This window comes from Lytechinus variegatus, chromosome 2 (genome assembly GCF_018143015.1).
Source record: "Lytechinus variegatus isolate NC3 chromosome 2, Lvar_3.0, whole genome shotgun sequence".
Lineage (NCBI taxonomy): Eukaryota > Metazoa > Echinodermata > Echinoidea > Temnopleuroida > Toxopneustidae > Lytechinus > Lytechinus variegatus.
The window spans coordinates 76,229,039-76,242,407 of record NC_054741.1 but is presented as its reverse complement, the minus strand read 5'-3'; the positions used below and the strand labels follow the sequence as shown (position 1 = coordinate 76,242,407).

Here is a 13,369-nt window from a genome sequence, read left to right as displayed (position 1 = left end):
ATATATATATATATGAAGTGTAAATGAAACTGAGAAATGAAAAAAAAAGTATAAATGAATTGCATAAAAAGAGGTGAGCAATGAATATACATTTTTGTACATTATGCAATATTTCAGAAGATGTAGTTAAAGCTTTATGAAGAAAGCTAAAATGATATTTTACCATGATTGATGACAGGAAGAATTAAGATTTCTTTAACCAAAATACTCCCAGTTATTTTTATTCTTGCCACTCTCAAGGTGGGGGGAGGTGCATTAGGGCCCCTCTTAAGACCTTGGCTCCGGATCGTGTGACTACGATGAAAATATGAACGATGGTACAGAACGATGTAATCTACGTGGTTGCATAGGTAAATTTTACTTAGTTCTTTCATTTCATATGAATTAGTCATGCTAATTTATTCATGAAATCATAACTTTTGCTCTAATTTATTAAATAAACCACCTAGAATGCTGTTCTTTAGTTTATATATTCTTTACAGAATTCCTAACAATTGTAAGTGAAAATATTTCGTTACCAAAAATTATTTCTCATGTATTTTATTGCTTTTTTTAAGAAATGCATTTCTTTGTTCTTCATTCTTTTCTTAATTTTTTTGCAATAAACTTTGTCAGCGAGATTATTTTGGGCATAATTAGCATCAAATTAAACGACTATTGTCAAAAAAGTAAAAATAATGACACATTTACTAATTTGTAAAACAAAATATGAGAAACATCTTTTGAATTGGCTTTGTACATAAATTAAGTTTTTGAGCAATTTGGGGTCTGATATGCATTTAAATAATGTTGCATAATTTCATAACAGCTCACCTGGGTGTCATGAATATGGTATCAAAAGTCGCACGAGACTTAAAAGTAAAAAGTCAGAGATCAGCGCAGTAAAAAATTCACACAGATTTATTGCGACTAATCTTGAGGAGGGCATTACCGTCTCCCATCCGGGAGCATTAGGGTTAAATGAACAAAGGGGCACTGTATCAAACTGTAGACACTCTGCCCTAAAATATCAAAGGCCCTTCAAGAAGATGTCAAGATTGATATTAATGGAAGGTAATGTTGAAATGTACGGACCAAAAATTAAAAAAAAGAGTGTTTGTGCATACATCTTACATGCATAAACTCTCAAAAGAATGCATTTCAGCATGACTTTAAACAGAAATGCGATATACATGTATCTAAATTCTGTAAAATTTACAATCCTTTATTTATTGGAAAGCTTTTTTTAAAATTCATATTAAAATATTTTAAATATGTGTGATATGTAGAGTGATAACTTGTGTTTAATGTAATAATGAATTAGAACCCTGTAAGATGTGCCCTCTCTGCCCTTTCATAGAATGCCCAGCAATGTATCATTTCAGAATTGCCACAGAAATGGTGTGTAGCCATATACGACTTAATGAATCCATCAAGGGAAGGTGGAGTTTATTGAACCTAGCGTCAATTGCAACTGAATAAGACTCTGAAAATTAAAAGCCAAATTGATTTTCAACTGATCAGAAGCAGGCATTTGCTACTTGCAATTGATTAATCGAGTTGTGTTTAAATGCAACCATTTCTGTAACAGACCCAAGATCACTGGTAACCCATCCATAAAATTAATTATCAATGCAAAATTTCTATGACAAAGTCAAATGCAATTTTGTATCAGTCATTTTAACTTTTCCATGACAAGCTTATAGGGAACAGGATGCTGACCCATAAGATGCATAACCAAAGAAGTTCTCGCTGTGATGACTTCTTACAGATTGTCCCATCTCCATTGAGATTATTCAATGTGTCTAGCCAAGTCCCAATATTTATATGATTTTTTGGTAAAGTCACAAAGTATTGCAGAAAATTACATGTTCAAGAATAATTTCATTTTAGCATGTGAATGTGATAATAAAAATTTGAGAAAAAAATTCATACACATATAAAAACTGACAAAGAACTGCAAAACTTCAAATATTATGTAAAGATGATAAGTCATTCCATGCAACAAAGCACATCAAAGCTGACTGCAGTTAAAAAAAAAACAAAACAAATGTGATGCAAATCATGCAGTGCAAATTGGGTGGTCAATGCACATATCATAAACATCACACAGATTTTTTATCCTTCTTTTTACAGTTCTCTTAATTCACTCATTTTCTACTATAATGTCATGTAATTTGAACATGCAATATGGCTTTGATTTCAGAAAGGGATAACAATTACTTTTTTTTTTTAATCTTTTTTTTAGTGAAATATTGATGAGAGTATGGATAGATGAAAACACATGTTGATTCAAATAAAATGTAATCCAAATTATTGGGCCCTTAATTGAGGAATTTCATAAAGGTTCTCTTCATCCAGGATTAATAAATCATTTTATCTTATTACCAAATCCTTTAATATGTATTTGGAAATGGTACAATATCTGCAATGATAGTTTATGACCATGAATCCATCGCCTTTAAAAGTCCAAGAGAATTTTAGAAGACAGATGGAATTCATTTTAAATAAGTTCATTACAAAATGACACATCATCCCTTTCTGAAGTTTATATAATTTTTTTCTTTTCAGATCACTACATTAGAATACCTCATCCCCTGCTTACATTATATGCATCTCCAATGGCAATGATCATGAAAACAATAACAAATGAAAATCATAAAGATAATAATGAAAATATAAATAAATCAACACATGTGAATGAAGAAACAAAAGGACTGCAACAAAAACAAGGATGATAACAGAAAATAAGGCAGTTTTTATTGACTGGCTGATTGCTTTTGGTGACAATAATCTTCTTCAGGATCTGTGCTTCTTCAGCTGGAAGTTCCACAAATAGAAAACAAAGATGGACAACAATTATTTTGGTTTTGGTAAGATTTTATCTCCCATTTTATTCCTCAGAGCAAGATAAAAACTATTCAGAGGCATTCGTTCTCTCTCAACTATGTAACAAGAGAAAAAAAATCACTGCCTTTCATTTTCTTACAGATTCCACTATCTTGATCTTGGTTAAAACATGACAAAGTAAAACACAAAATGAGACAAAATAGTAATGAACTATTGACAATGTCTTAAAATCTGAAGGAGTCAAATTTGGTGAAGTGTACACACAAATTAATATCTCACCACCGGATAAAGTTTTAACCAATAAAAAATTTCTTCTCAATATGAATGAATCAGCTACAACTAAAATAATGAACAAATAAATAATAAATCAAATATACCATGACGTTACACAATGTGAAGATGTATGAAATTCTAATTGGAGATTTCTTGAAAATTCTTGAAATAAAAATTCGTTGAAATTTAAAGATAAATGATGTTTGGTGATGAAAGTTTGATGACATAAGACCAAATAGATATATTAGATAACCATTAAACCACATTATATGGATAATGATGAAGAGATGCAATAAAAGTTTAAATGTGAGAAGATAATTGCTACTCCCTATAAGAAGGTGGAAATTCGAAATGCTCTGTACTTTTAATTAATGTATTGTGAAAACAGAATATATGAAAATGCTTAAATGACTAAATGTGGAATAAATGCCCTGGAAATGTGTACATTACTACATTTATCACTTAGTGAGGCCCCCAAAACACTCCCTTCCACTAAAATATACATATGAAAATTGCTCTAAACTTGTCAGCAACTATAAACATCTTCTTTCTCATTATCTAGTGATCAATGCAAATTAACAATCCAGTTGAAAGAATAGTTCCAAGTCATTTGTTTATCATTTACAATTCTTTTACTTTCATTTATTTTCTAATTGCGATTTTTATAATTCATTTCACTTTTTCTTGCTTTTTTTTTTTATTTGAAACACACAAAAAATTCTTTGTTGCCTTAAGTATTCATTTACATACAATAATCAATTATAAAATAATTTTACTGATTTCTACAAATACAAAACCTAAATAGACAACGTATTATCAAAACATATTTGGGCATTTGCACATAAAAACAGATAATATAAACTGACAAACATTTATAGAATTTCCATTTCCTTCATCAAGCATTTGAATTGGATAATAGATGCTAAAAGATCTTGTTTAAAGAAAAGACTGATCTATACAAGTTAAATGTTCATTGATCTTTCATTTTTTTTTTCTCAAATATGATCTGAATATTTACTAATAACCCATTTCCTACTTTCTTTTCTTGGTAGGCATGGGGGTATTGTTCCCACATTGCTATGGTTACATTGAACCAGACTGATTTGTTTTAATTCAATAATAAATAAAAGAGCATACACAGCAAAGTCATTTAGTTAAAAAAAATGAAATAAATTGAAAATCAAGTCTTTTAAGTTATGCTTTGTAATAATAAATATTCAAAAACCTTTGGGGCTTATTTCCTGTTTGGTTAAGCGAATAGTTAGTGGGGAATCACACAAGAATATTAAATCACTAGAGAATATATTCATAATGGAATAAGATGCACAAAGGAAGAAATACATTTAGCAAGTTCCCTATTCACCATGTTTAAAGTTCACAACATGTCTTCCTACTGCATAGTTGGAAATAAATCATATTATCATAGATATTTCAAAATATTGCAAACAGGAAGTTTATTATTGAATCAATGCTTTGAATTCCATATGAAATTGCTTTTAGTAAAACTAGAGAATTTGACAGAAAAGTATGGAACTCAATTTCCAAAAGCTGATAGTAATAAAAAGATTCATAGTAACTGAAATAGTGTTTAAAACATGTGAATCTTGACCTACACAGATGCTTTTTCTTTCTTTCTAAGCCTGAGAAAAATTGAAATGAACCTAATTCTGCAATTTTTCAGGTCCACAACAGACGCATAATATACATATATGTTACCACAATTCCAGCCTTTTTTGCCCAACAGTCAAAGTTCACACTACTCTATCTACATTGTCTTCAAAAAAGCTAATAGCTATATGGATGTTTTTAAAAGATGAAATCAATCTCATGTTCACATATATTCAAAAATTCATCTATGTACAAGGCAATATATTAGATTTTTCTTATCTCTTTTTCATTTCATTGCGATAAAATGCCTTCATTCGTAGCGCTATAAAGATAGACAAATTTGAAGCTGCAAGTATTTCCAGCTTATCCAGAATTTTTTTTATGAGAAAGATACACTGACTTAAAACTTCATATCAAAAAGATTATACATATGCTTTTTAATTCTTGTATTTGACAAAAATTCAGCTAGCGCTGTAAGTAAGATCATGTCATATACACCGTATCAATGGCTTTTGCAATAGAAGTGTTAGGGTTGTTTCCTCTCAAAAACCAGAAGGTTGTAACTTAACACACCCGCAAAGCCCTTCAGATCCTCAGCATTAACAATGATCTATCTAAAGTGAAATCAGAGTGTCATTCATACCAGAATGACAGGTTGTGATGTCTTCAATAATACAATCATTTTAATCCAGATAACTATTCATGACTTAAATACCAGTCTTTCTGAAAGGGGGAAAAAACTCACTTTGATTAAGACATCTGATTTTGTTTTGCATGCAATGATTTTTTAATACATTACTGTGACTTTGTAGACCATTTGATATTCAACAGTTTGAAAGTACTTTTGTACACATCCAGATGCATAAAGACTGCTCAAATATTTTCAAAAAAATTGAATGGATAAAAATTCATCTGACCTCAGGAAACATAATAAAAACTAATATGAATAGGATTTGATCTGAATTGTTTTCTGTACATGTAGATCTAAAGGACACCAGTACATTTTCTGATTAATGAAAACTTAGCAGCAAAATGTTCATAGAATGTTATCTGGAATAAGATGGATTAGATTATCATTGACCATCACCATATGATAGAATAATATAAACAAAGATTTTCAAAACTCAATGAAAAAAAGAGGCCAAAGAACTAAAAGCTACTCTGAATTCCGAGAATTTTCTTTTCTCTCAAGATTTCATAATTTTGTTGGGTTTTTTTTGCAACCCTGTGAGCAAACCTGAGTAATATCAGTGAAATTTCAATTTGGTGTCTTTTCATAGCTTTACATGAGAAGGTAAAATTCAAAGTGGGGTCAGAAACTAAGGTGTGTAATAGAAAAATGTGAAGTACATAAACTTATTGTAGTGAAAAAAAATCAAGATTAAGAATGATAGAACTGTCAAGCATATTTTCCTCCAGTAAGTTTTGATTTAAAAAAAGCACCATTAGTCTGGCTTCATTTGAGGGGAAAGGCAGTTTCATCAGTTTGAAGAAAGACTTAAATGGGAGGGGGAAAAAGGAAGGGATTCCCACTTTGAATAATACATGACACTCCCCAGTAGAAGCTCATGAAAAAACACCTAATGAAATTAAAAAGCATGCTGTTATTGTATGATGCAAGCCAATATCACCCAGGTTTCAAGCTCTAATGGTAAAGACCAAGAATTTAGTTTGTCACATTTATTAGTCATAATAGACAGAAAATCATATTCTAATCTGCTTTAGAATGTTACCAAAATGTTAGAATATAAAACAAAACAAATGGCAGATATTTGCTCTTCCATTTTCGTAATCTGTTCATATAAAAACACATGCAATTCTGTGACCTCCATGTAAACAAATACAAAGAATTAGACTGAGTAACGTATTAAAGAAATGCAAGAACAAACTCAACCACTATTAAAGAGATAGAGGACGAGAGAGGGGGGAAGTAGTTGTGTGAGTGTTGTGCGCCACAAAATAAAAACCATATCTGATGGTGATTACTCAAAGTGATCAAATAATATAGAAATGCTTACACATAAAAACCAACATGAAAATGCAGACATTAAAAAAAGGATGAGTTCTAGTCTACTGTGATTTTTTTTTTTGGTTTCCTCTTGATTTTTTTTTTAATGTTAGATGTAACAGATCACAACTAGATAGACCACTACAGAGCCGATAAGCATGTAGAGACTAGTAGAGGTGGATTGTGTCTTACTCTCTTGACCAGTACTCCTGGCCATGAATTTGAGCATCTCATCCAGTAAGATGACTGGTAGAGAGATCTTTAACACTGCCATCCATTCCGCCATGTTCAGAGGGGTGATCTGGAACACAGTCTGTACGGAGATTAAAAGAAACATAAACTTCATTAGTTTGCCATTTTCATAGTTTTTCCACTTATTCATTCACTCTTCTCTTCATCTGTTCATCCAATCAATGCATTAATCATTCCTTCCTACATTCTATCCATCAATATATTATTCCATTCATTATCTTATCCATCCTTCAATCCATTCTCCCTTCCTTCATTCAGTCCATCAAACCTTCCCTCCATTACTCCATTCATCAACCATCCATTATTCTTTCCATCCATCAATCCATTCATTCACCCTTCCCTTCCTCCAACCCTTTGCTTAGTCCACCATCAATCAATCAGGCAATCCTATAATTTTATTTGTCATTCACTCAATCCATCCCTCCCTCCATGCAGTATATACTGAAATACTTACTGATAAGATGTCAACATATAGGATAACAAAGTGAAGAGACATAGATAGAGCTATAGCCCCTAGAAGCCACATGTTAGACCATGGAGGCATCACTGTTAGAGACTGGTTTTCACTCAAGCTGCAGAAATAAAAACAAGAATAATAATAAAAATAAGATGAGGTCTTTGGTAACAAATATAAAAGTAATCTTTACATATGACAGGCTTTAATAGCCTACATAGTCCATTTGATGCCCTTGCTTAGGGAAATCAAAATAACTATTTAAAGTTGTGCAAACCTCCTGAATCTATGTTGAATAGAACAAAAACACATGAAAAATATATAAATTCTATTAAAAAAGAGAGCATTTTCAACAAAGAAGAACGACGAGATATAATATTAACGAGTGATATGTTGCCATTTGCAGGAATGCTACATAAAGTGAATTCTAAAACAAGCCTGAAAATCATCTGGAAGGACCCATTCTGCCTGAAAATAAGTTGATAAAACCTGCATTCAGGATTTAGCCTGGAATTTAGCATCCCCCATCTGATCGTCTTATAGCAAATTTATCATAGAATCTAAGAAATTTATGATTGGGGCCCACCTTGGCTTGACCTTTGACCTACCTGTTGAGGGCATTCAACATCTCAATGGTGACCAGTACAGACAGAGCCATAGTCATGTGATGAGGATCCTCAAAGACATCACAATCAAGCCTCTTGAAGTTCTTAGGCTCCAATGGACACTGCATATGATGAGTCTGTATAGGGGGAAAACAACATGTATTACCAGTTCTACTTCTCATTGGCTTTTGGCTCTAAGCATTTCATGTCCAAACATTTGTAAATCTGTGCATTACACAATGTACAATGGAAATGGTACTATTAATTACAGGGTATAATTTTAGATATTGTGAACTTTGACTGACAATAAAAAGAAGTTTTCAATAGATGGAGTAACAGGAATCTCTAAACCATATTCAAAGCCACCAATATATTACTGTTAGGCATGTGCTTTGCAGAATGTTTCTTGGGTATGGATAGACCTTATAATAACCCCCAAATCAACACCAACTATAAATAAGAATCTTACCAGCTGCCAGAATGAGAGATGGGGTCCATTTTCATAGAACATAAACCACCAGGCTGATGCTCCAACAGTCGCTGCTCCAACGTATGCTACATGGTCATAGGTCAGAGGTCAAAGCATACAGATTGTTAACGTGAACACATAACAGTTTGAATTATCTATTCTTGGGTTAAGAATACAGAATTTATATTTCCATACTGCTTTTTTCCACTACAAATCTGTACAGTAGAAATTTCAGCTGAGCATTACTACACAGTAGAGATATCTCAATAAGACTTATCACTTTGCAGAGAAACAAACTGTTTTGGCAATCATTTTACTTTGTTATAATAGATTATGCTAGACACCAGATTCTTATTATTCACAATACCTGTCACAGTACAATTTAGAAAACTTAGGAAACTTCAAAGGTAGTCTGTCATTGTGAAATCTGTGGAAAAGACTAGACATAAAACAGGCTTTCATTCAGATCTTCCAAATACATGAATCAGTTGGGTGAACTTGATAGTTAATAATTTTGTGCTGAGCTGCAATGACATATTTTGTGAATAGTAATACTGCTACAGGTAGCATGATGGTAAAGTTGAGAAGCTACATACTTCCAAATCTCTACCATGAAGGACACAGATAGAAAAAAAAAAAAGAATTTGAGAGGAAATATGATAGAAAGATGGTTACATACTTCCAATGGCCATGTAGCGGAAGAAGAGCCAACCGCTGATGAGTGGTTCCCTAGAGTTACGGGGAGGCTTCTCCATGATATCAATGTCAGGTGGGTTGAAGCCCAAGGCAGTAGCAGGTAGACCATCAGTCACAAGATTCACCCATAGAAGCTGGACAGGGATGAGGGCTTCAGGCATTCCCAAGGCAGCAGTTAAGAAGATACTGTCGTTCAGATAGAGAAAGGGCATTGATACTAATATTATTATATATTCATATTTCTCTAGCATTTTTTAATACTCTCATAATCTAGTAATTAATTAATAAAGCTTTTATCATGATGATTTTGATTGTTAGGAAGTGGCGCACACACACAACACCCACACAGCCATGAGAGGTGTAGTTCTTTATCCAGGCTTTGAAGGGGATTAGAAAGAGGCAAAGTCAGTTTTTAATTATTCCATCCCCTCCCCATGCATTCAAAGCCTCCAATATAGTTTAGTCTTTACAGGATTAAATAAATCCTGATGTTGTTTGAAGGTTTGCATGGTGGCATGTACAATTGCTGATGTGGTTTACAATACACCATGTGGAGTGTTATAGAAACAGTGGATAGAAGAGAAGAAGTGGATAGGCAAGAAAGTGGAGATTTGAGAGTAGAGTATTCTTTTTTTTAAAATAGTCCTGAAAAGGACTGTAAACCAGAAGGAATGTTGAGCGAGAACAGCTTGAGTAGTAGAGCTGATGAGAAGATGCTGGCTTGAGTCGGCGAGAAGACGGACAGTCAACCTGTCTGAAACGTCGAGTCTCTCTACTGCTCATTATCTCTACTCGCCGACTCAAGCCAGCATCTCCTCATCAGCTCTACTACTTAAGCTGTTCTCACTCAACATTCCTTCTGGTTTACAGTCCTTTTCAGGACTATTTAAAAAAAAATACTCTCTCAAATCTCCACTTTCTCGCCTATCCACTTCTTCTCTTCTTCTATCCACTGTTTCTATAACACTCCACATGGTGTACCGTAAACCACATCAGCAATAAATAAATCCTCTGTACGAAAGATGTGACCCATTTTAGTCTGACCTGACAACTTCTCCAATGTTGGATGAGATGAGGTAGCGGATGAACTGCTTCATGTTGTTATAGATTGCACGTCCCTCTTCTACGGCAGTAACAATGGTAGAGAAGTTATCATCAGCCAACACCATCTGTGCTTTGCGGTCAAGGAATATAAGTTTATCACCACTGATGTCATGGCAAGAGAGAGAGTGGAAGACCAAAGACATTGTAATACACAGTAAGCGCTCTGTCATTTTATAGCCATTTTCTATCCCTTTTCATAGCTGTTTTGTAGACATTTTGCAGGCCTTTTGGAAAACAGCTTAGTTTGTCCATTTAGATTTCTCCTTGGGGATTAGAACATGAAACTGCTAAAGACAGAGAAATTTGTCCATTCTCACTGTGTTCATTGTTCATTGTGACTGATTATGATATATAAAGATATATAGTAAGGTTTGTTAGTGAGGAAGGAATGATACAATAACAATGATACACAAATTACTTAATGCTTTGCGCAACATGGCAACAATTGTACAGCTTGGCAGATGCTGTTTGAAATTTTGTATTAATGCAATTTAGTGTACACAGAATTTCACAATGAAGCACTAGGCATTTGGAGAGTATTAAACAAATATACAAGAGCGGTTTTTATGTTGGGCAAGGTATTCAAATAAGCAAGGACAGATTTATTTTTATGAATTTGACATGAAAGGATATCTGATGCACTCTTAGCAACAGCTGTTCCTGATCCCATGGCAATACCAATCTCAGCCTTCTTCAGGGCAGGGGCATCATTTACACCATCACCAGTCTGTGGGATAGAATACAAAGAACAAGAATATTAGATCCAGGATACAATAAATTATGTATAAATACATATCACTTATCTCAGATATAAAAAAAAGTTCTAATTAAGACTAATCCTTTTTTTAAAGAAAATGAAATAAATGTTAAGATATATCCTTTGGGGATATTCCTTCCATCTTAAAGATTCACAGCAAATGTGTGCATGGACAACGTATTTCTTTAGGTAAATTTCCAATACTTTTAAATCGCCTTATCTTTTGGAATTCCCACTGTACTCTACACATTTTTCCTAGTTTGAATATATCAAGCATAGTCAACCAGTGATGCTAAATCTTATCGTAACTGCACAATTTGTAATAACAATTACTTCAAAAGTATCTACATTACTTAGACAATTAATTTGGAATGTTCACTGATTTTTTTTTTCTTTATCTGAAAAGGTTATTGTTAGCAATAGCAGACCATAAAAATACCTCAGGATGATATTGTTGCGCACTAACGCCATCAACACCACACTTAAACGCCCTTCGCAGCAAATATAAGGGCAATGATAAGAGCGTTCTTTCACTGACACGATGATGTGGATTGAACTTACCATAGCTGAGATCTCTCCTTCACTCTGTAGGTATTCAACAATCTTACTCTTGTGGGTGGGTTCCACACGTGAGAAGAGTCTGGAACGGATACAGGCAGCCTTCTGTTCAGCTGGGCTCAAGTCATCTAGCTCACGACCAGAATACGACAGACCTAAAAGACAAAACAGATGACCATCATGTACTCTGAATACATTTTGAATTAGGGTAAGTTATGACTATTAATTGAAAACTAAAATAAAAGTCAACTTTTTTTCTCCACGTTTTCATGAAAACCTACACTATCATAACTAAAAGACACAACAAGAGCCAACCTCAGCAACGAGGAATTCACATGTTCAGCAGATGGTTGTTGAACAAACACTGTGATAGGAATAATCATCATTGGCTGGCTTATATGTATATTATATTTGAAGCTGTAATCTATGTTGCTATAAACAAAAATTAATAGAAAAAATATTACTGATCCAATTTTAGAATCAATAACTTTGTATTTGGGTAGTAAGATTTAGACTTTACCTTCAGTGGATTCATCAGGTCCAAACACTCCGATCTTCCTGCAGATGGCTTCAGCTGTAGCTTTATTGTCACCAGTGATGACGATAACCCTGATACCAGCTTGACGACACTCCTCAATGGAATCACGTACCTCAGCACGGGGAGGATCAAGCATAGCCACGCATCCAACAAATGTCATGTTGCTCTGTAATGAAAAACAAAAGTTTAATTGATAATGTTCTGAAAGCTCTAAAAGACTCTTGTTAGATTTTATCATACTTTATATTCTTGCATTATTACTCATCCTTTTCATGACAAAAACAGAGCTCATACTGGATACTACTATCAAATTAATATATGAAATGAAAGAGTTAGTGAGAGCCAACCTCAGCAACGAGGAATTCACATGTTCAGCAGATGGTTGTTGAACAAACACTGTGATAGGAATAATCATCATTAAAAAAAAAAAAAAAAAATTTGAACGTTGTTGCTTCAAAAAATAAATTGATAGATAAGTCTCCTACTTACGGAAATTAAACAGACCAATAATTTTATTAAGTCTTTTCATCATCACTATCACCATCATCGTCGTCATTGTCATCATCATTATCATCATGATCATCATCATCATCATCACCATCATCATCATAGCCATCATCAACATCATTTCGTACAGAGATAAATAATTGGGGCATAAAAAGCAGACTTGTATGAACAGTTAACAAAATCAGACTGTACATGTTTAGGAAGTGAAGAAGGAACATTTGTTCAACCATACCTCATATTTAGAAAAGTTAGCCGAGTTCTCAAGATCCATCTCTTCCCTCTTAATGGGGGTATCCACAGTGGCTAGACCAAGACAACGAAGGGCATCACGACCTAAAACAGATCACACAAGATTAACTACTTAATACCATCATATGCAAACTAGGTCAAGCAATAACTTCTTTATTTTGAATGGAATAATTTTTAGTATACATTTTAGAAATATTCTGTCAATGGTAATATAGCTGTATCCATGTCGGCACAGGGAACAAATGTATTTACTAAATGTTATCTGTTTACTTCATCTGGTGTAGGAGTATTCTTTAGCATAATTTTTTTATTTGGCATGAAATTAACAAACTCATCAGTTGTAGAAAGCACAATCCAGTTAATATCTAAGGCAATGTGAAAATGAGGAAGATAAGTTGCCAAATCTTCTGGGTTAATTAATAATCTCCCTGGAGAGTGATTAATCTCCATAGCAATAGTTCC

The 13,369-nt window shown here is 33.3% G+C and overlaps 1 protein-coding gene across 2 annotated transcripts in view; it reads right to left on the bottom strand.

Moving 5' to 3' along the window:
* Window positions 1-13,369, bottom strand: part of LOC121409065 (calcium-transporting ATPase sarcoplasmic/endoplasmic reticulum type-like) — a 67,289-nt gene that overhangs the window by 6,054 nt on the left and 47,866 nt on the right. Inside the window, exons 16-25 of one of the 2 annotated variants that reach the window (XM_041600864.1) lie at window positions 12,891-12,991; window positions 12,134-12,317; window positions 11,617-11,768; window positions 10,932-11,025; window positions 10,239-10,365; window positions 9,178-9,380; window positions 8,499-8,584; window positions 8,033-8,166; window positions 7,425-7,542; window positions 6,911-7,031 (exon numbers count right to left, since the gene is read on the bottom strand). In XM_041600864.1, coding sequence (XP_041456798.1) covers window positions 6,911-7,031; window positions 7,425-7,542; window positions 8,033-8,166; window positions 8,499-8,584; window positions 9,178-9,380; window positions 10,239-10,365; window positions 10,932-11,025; window positions 11,617-11,768; window positions 12,134-12,317; window positions 12,891-12,991 — 1,320 coding nt within the window. Of the gene's footprint in view, window positions 1-5,097; window positions 7,032-7,424; window positions 7,543-8,032; window positions 8,167-8,498; window positions 8,585-9,177; window positions 9,381-10,238; window positions 10,366-10,931; window positions 11,026-11,616; window positions 11,769-12,133; window positions 12,318-12,890; window positions 12,992-13,369 lie in introns of those variants that run through there. The other variant, XM_041600863.1, reaches the window with a different exon arrangement.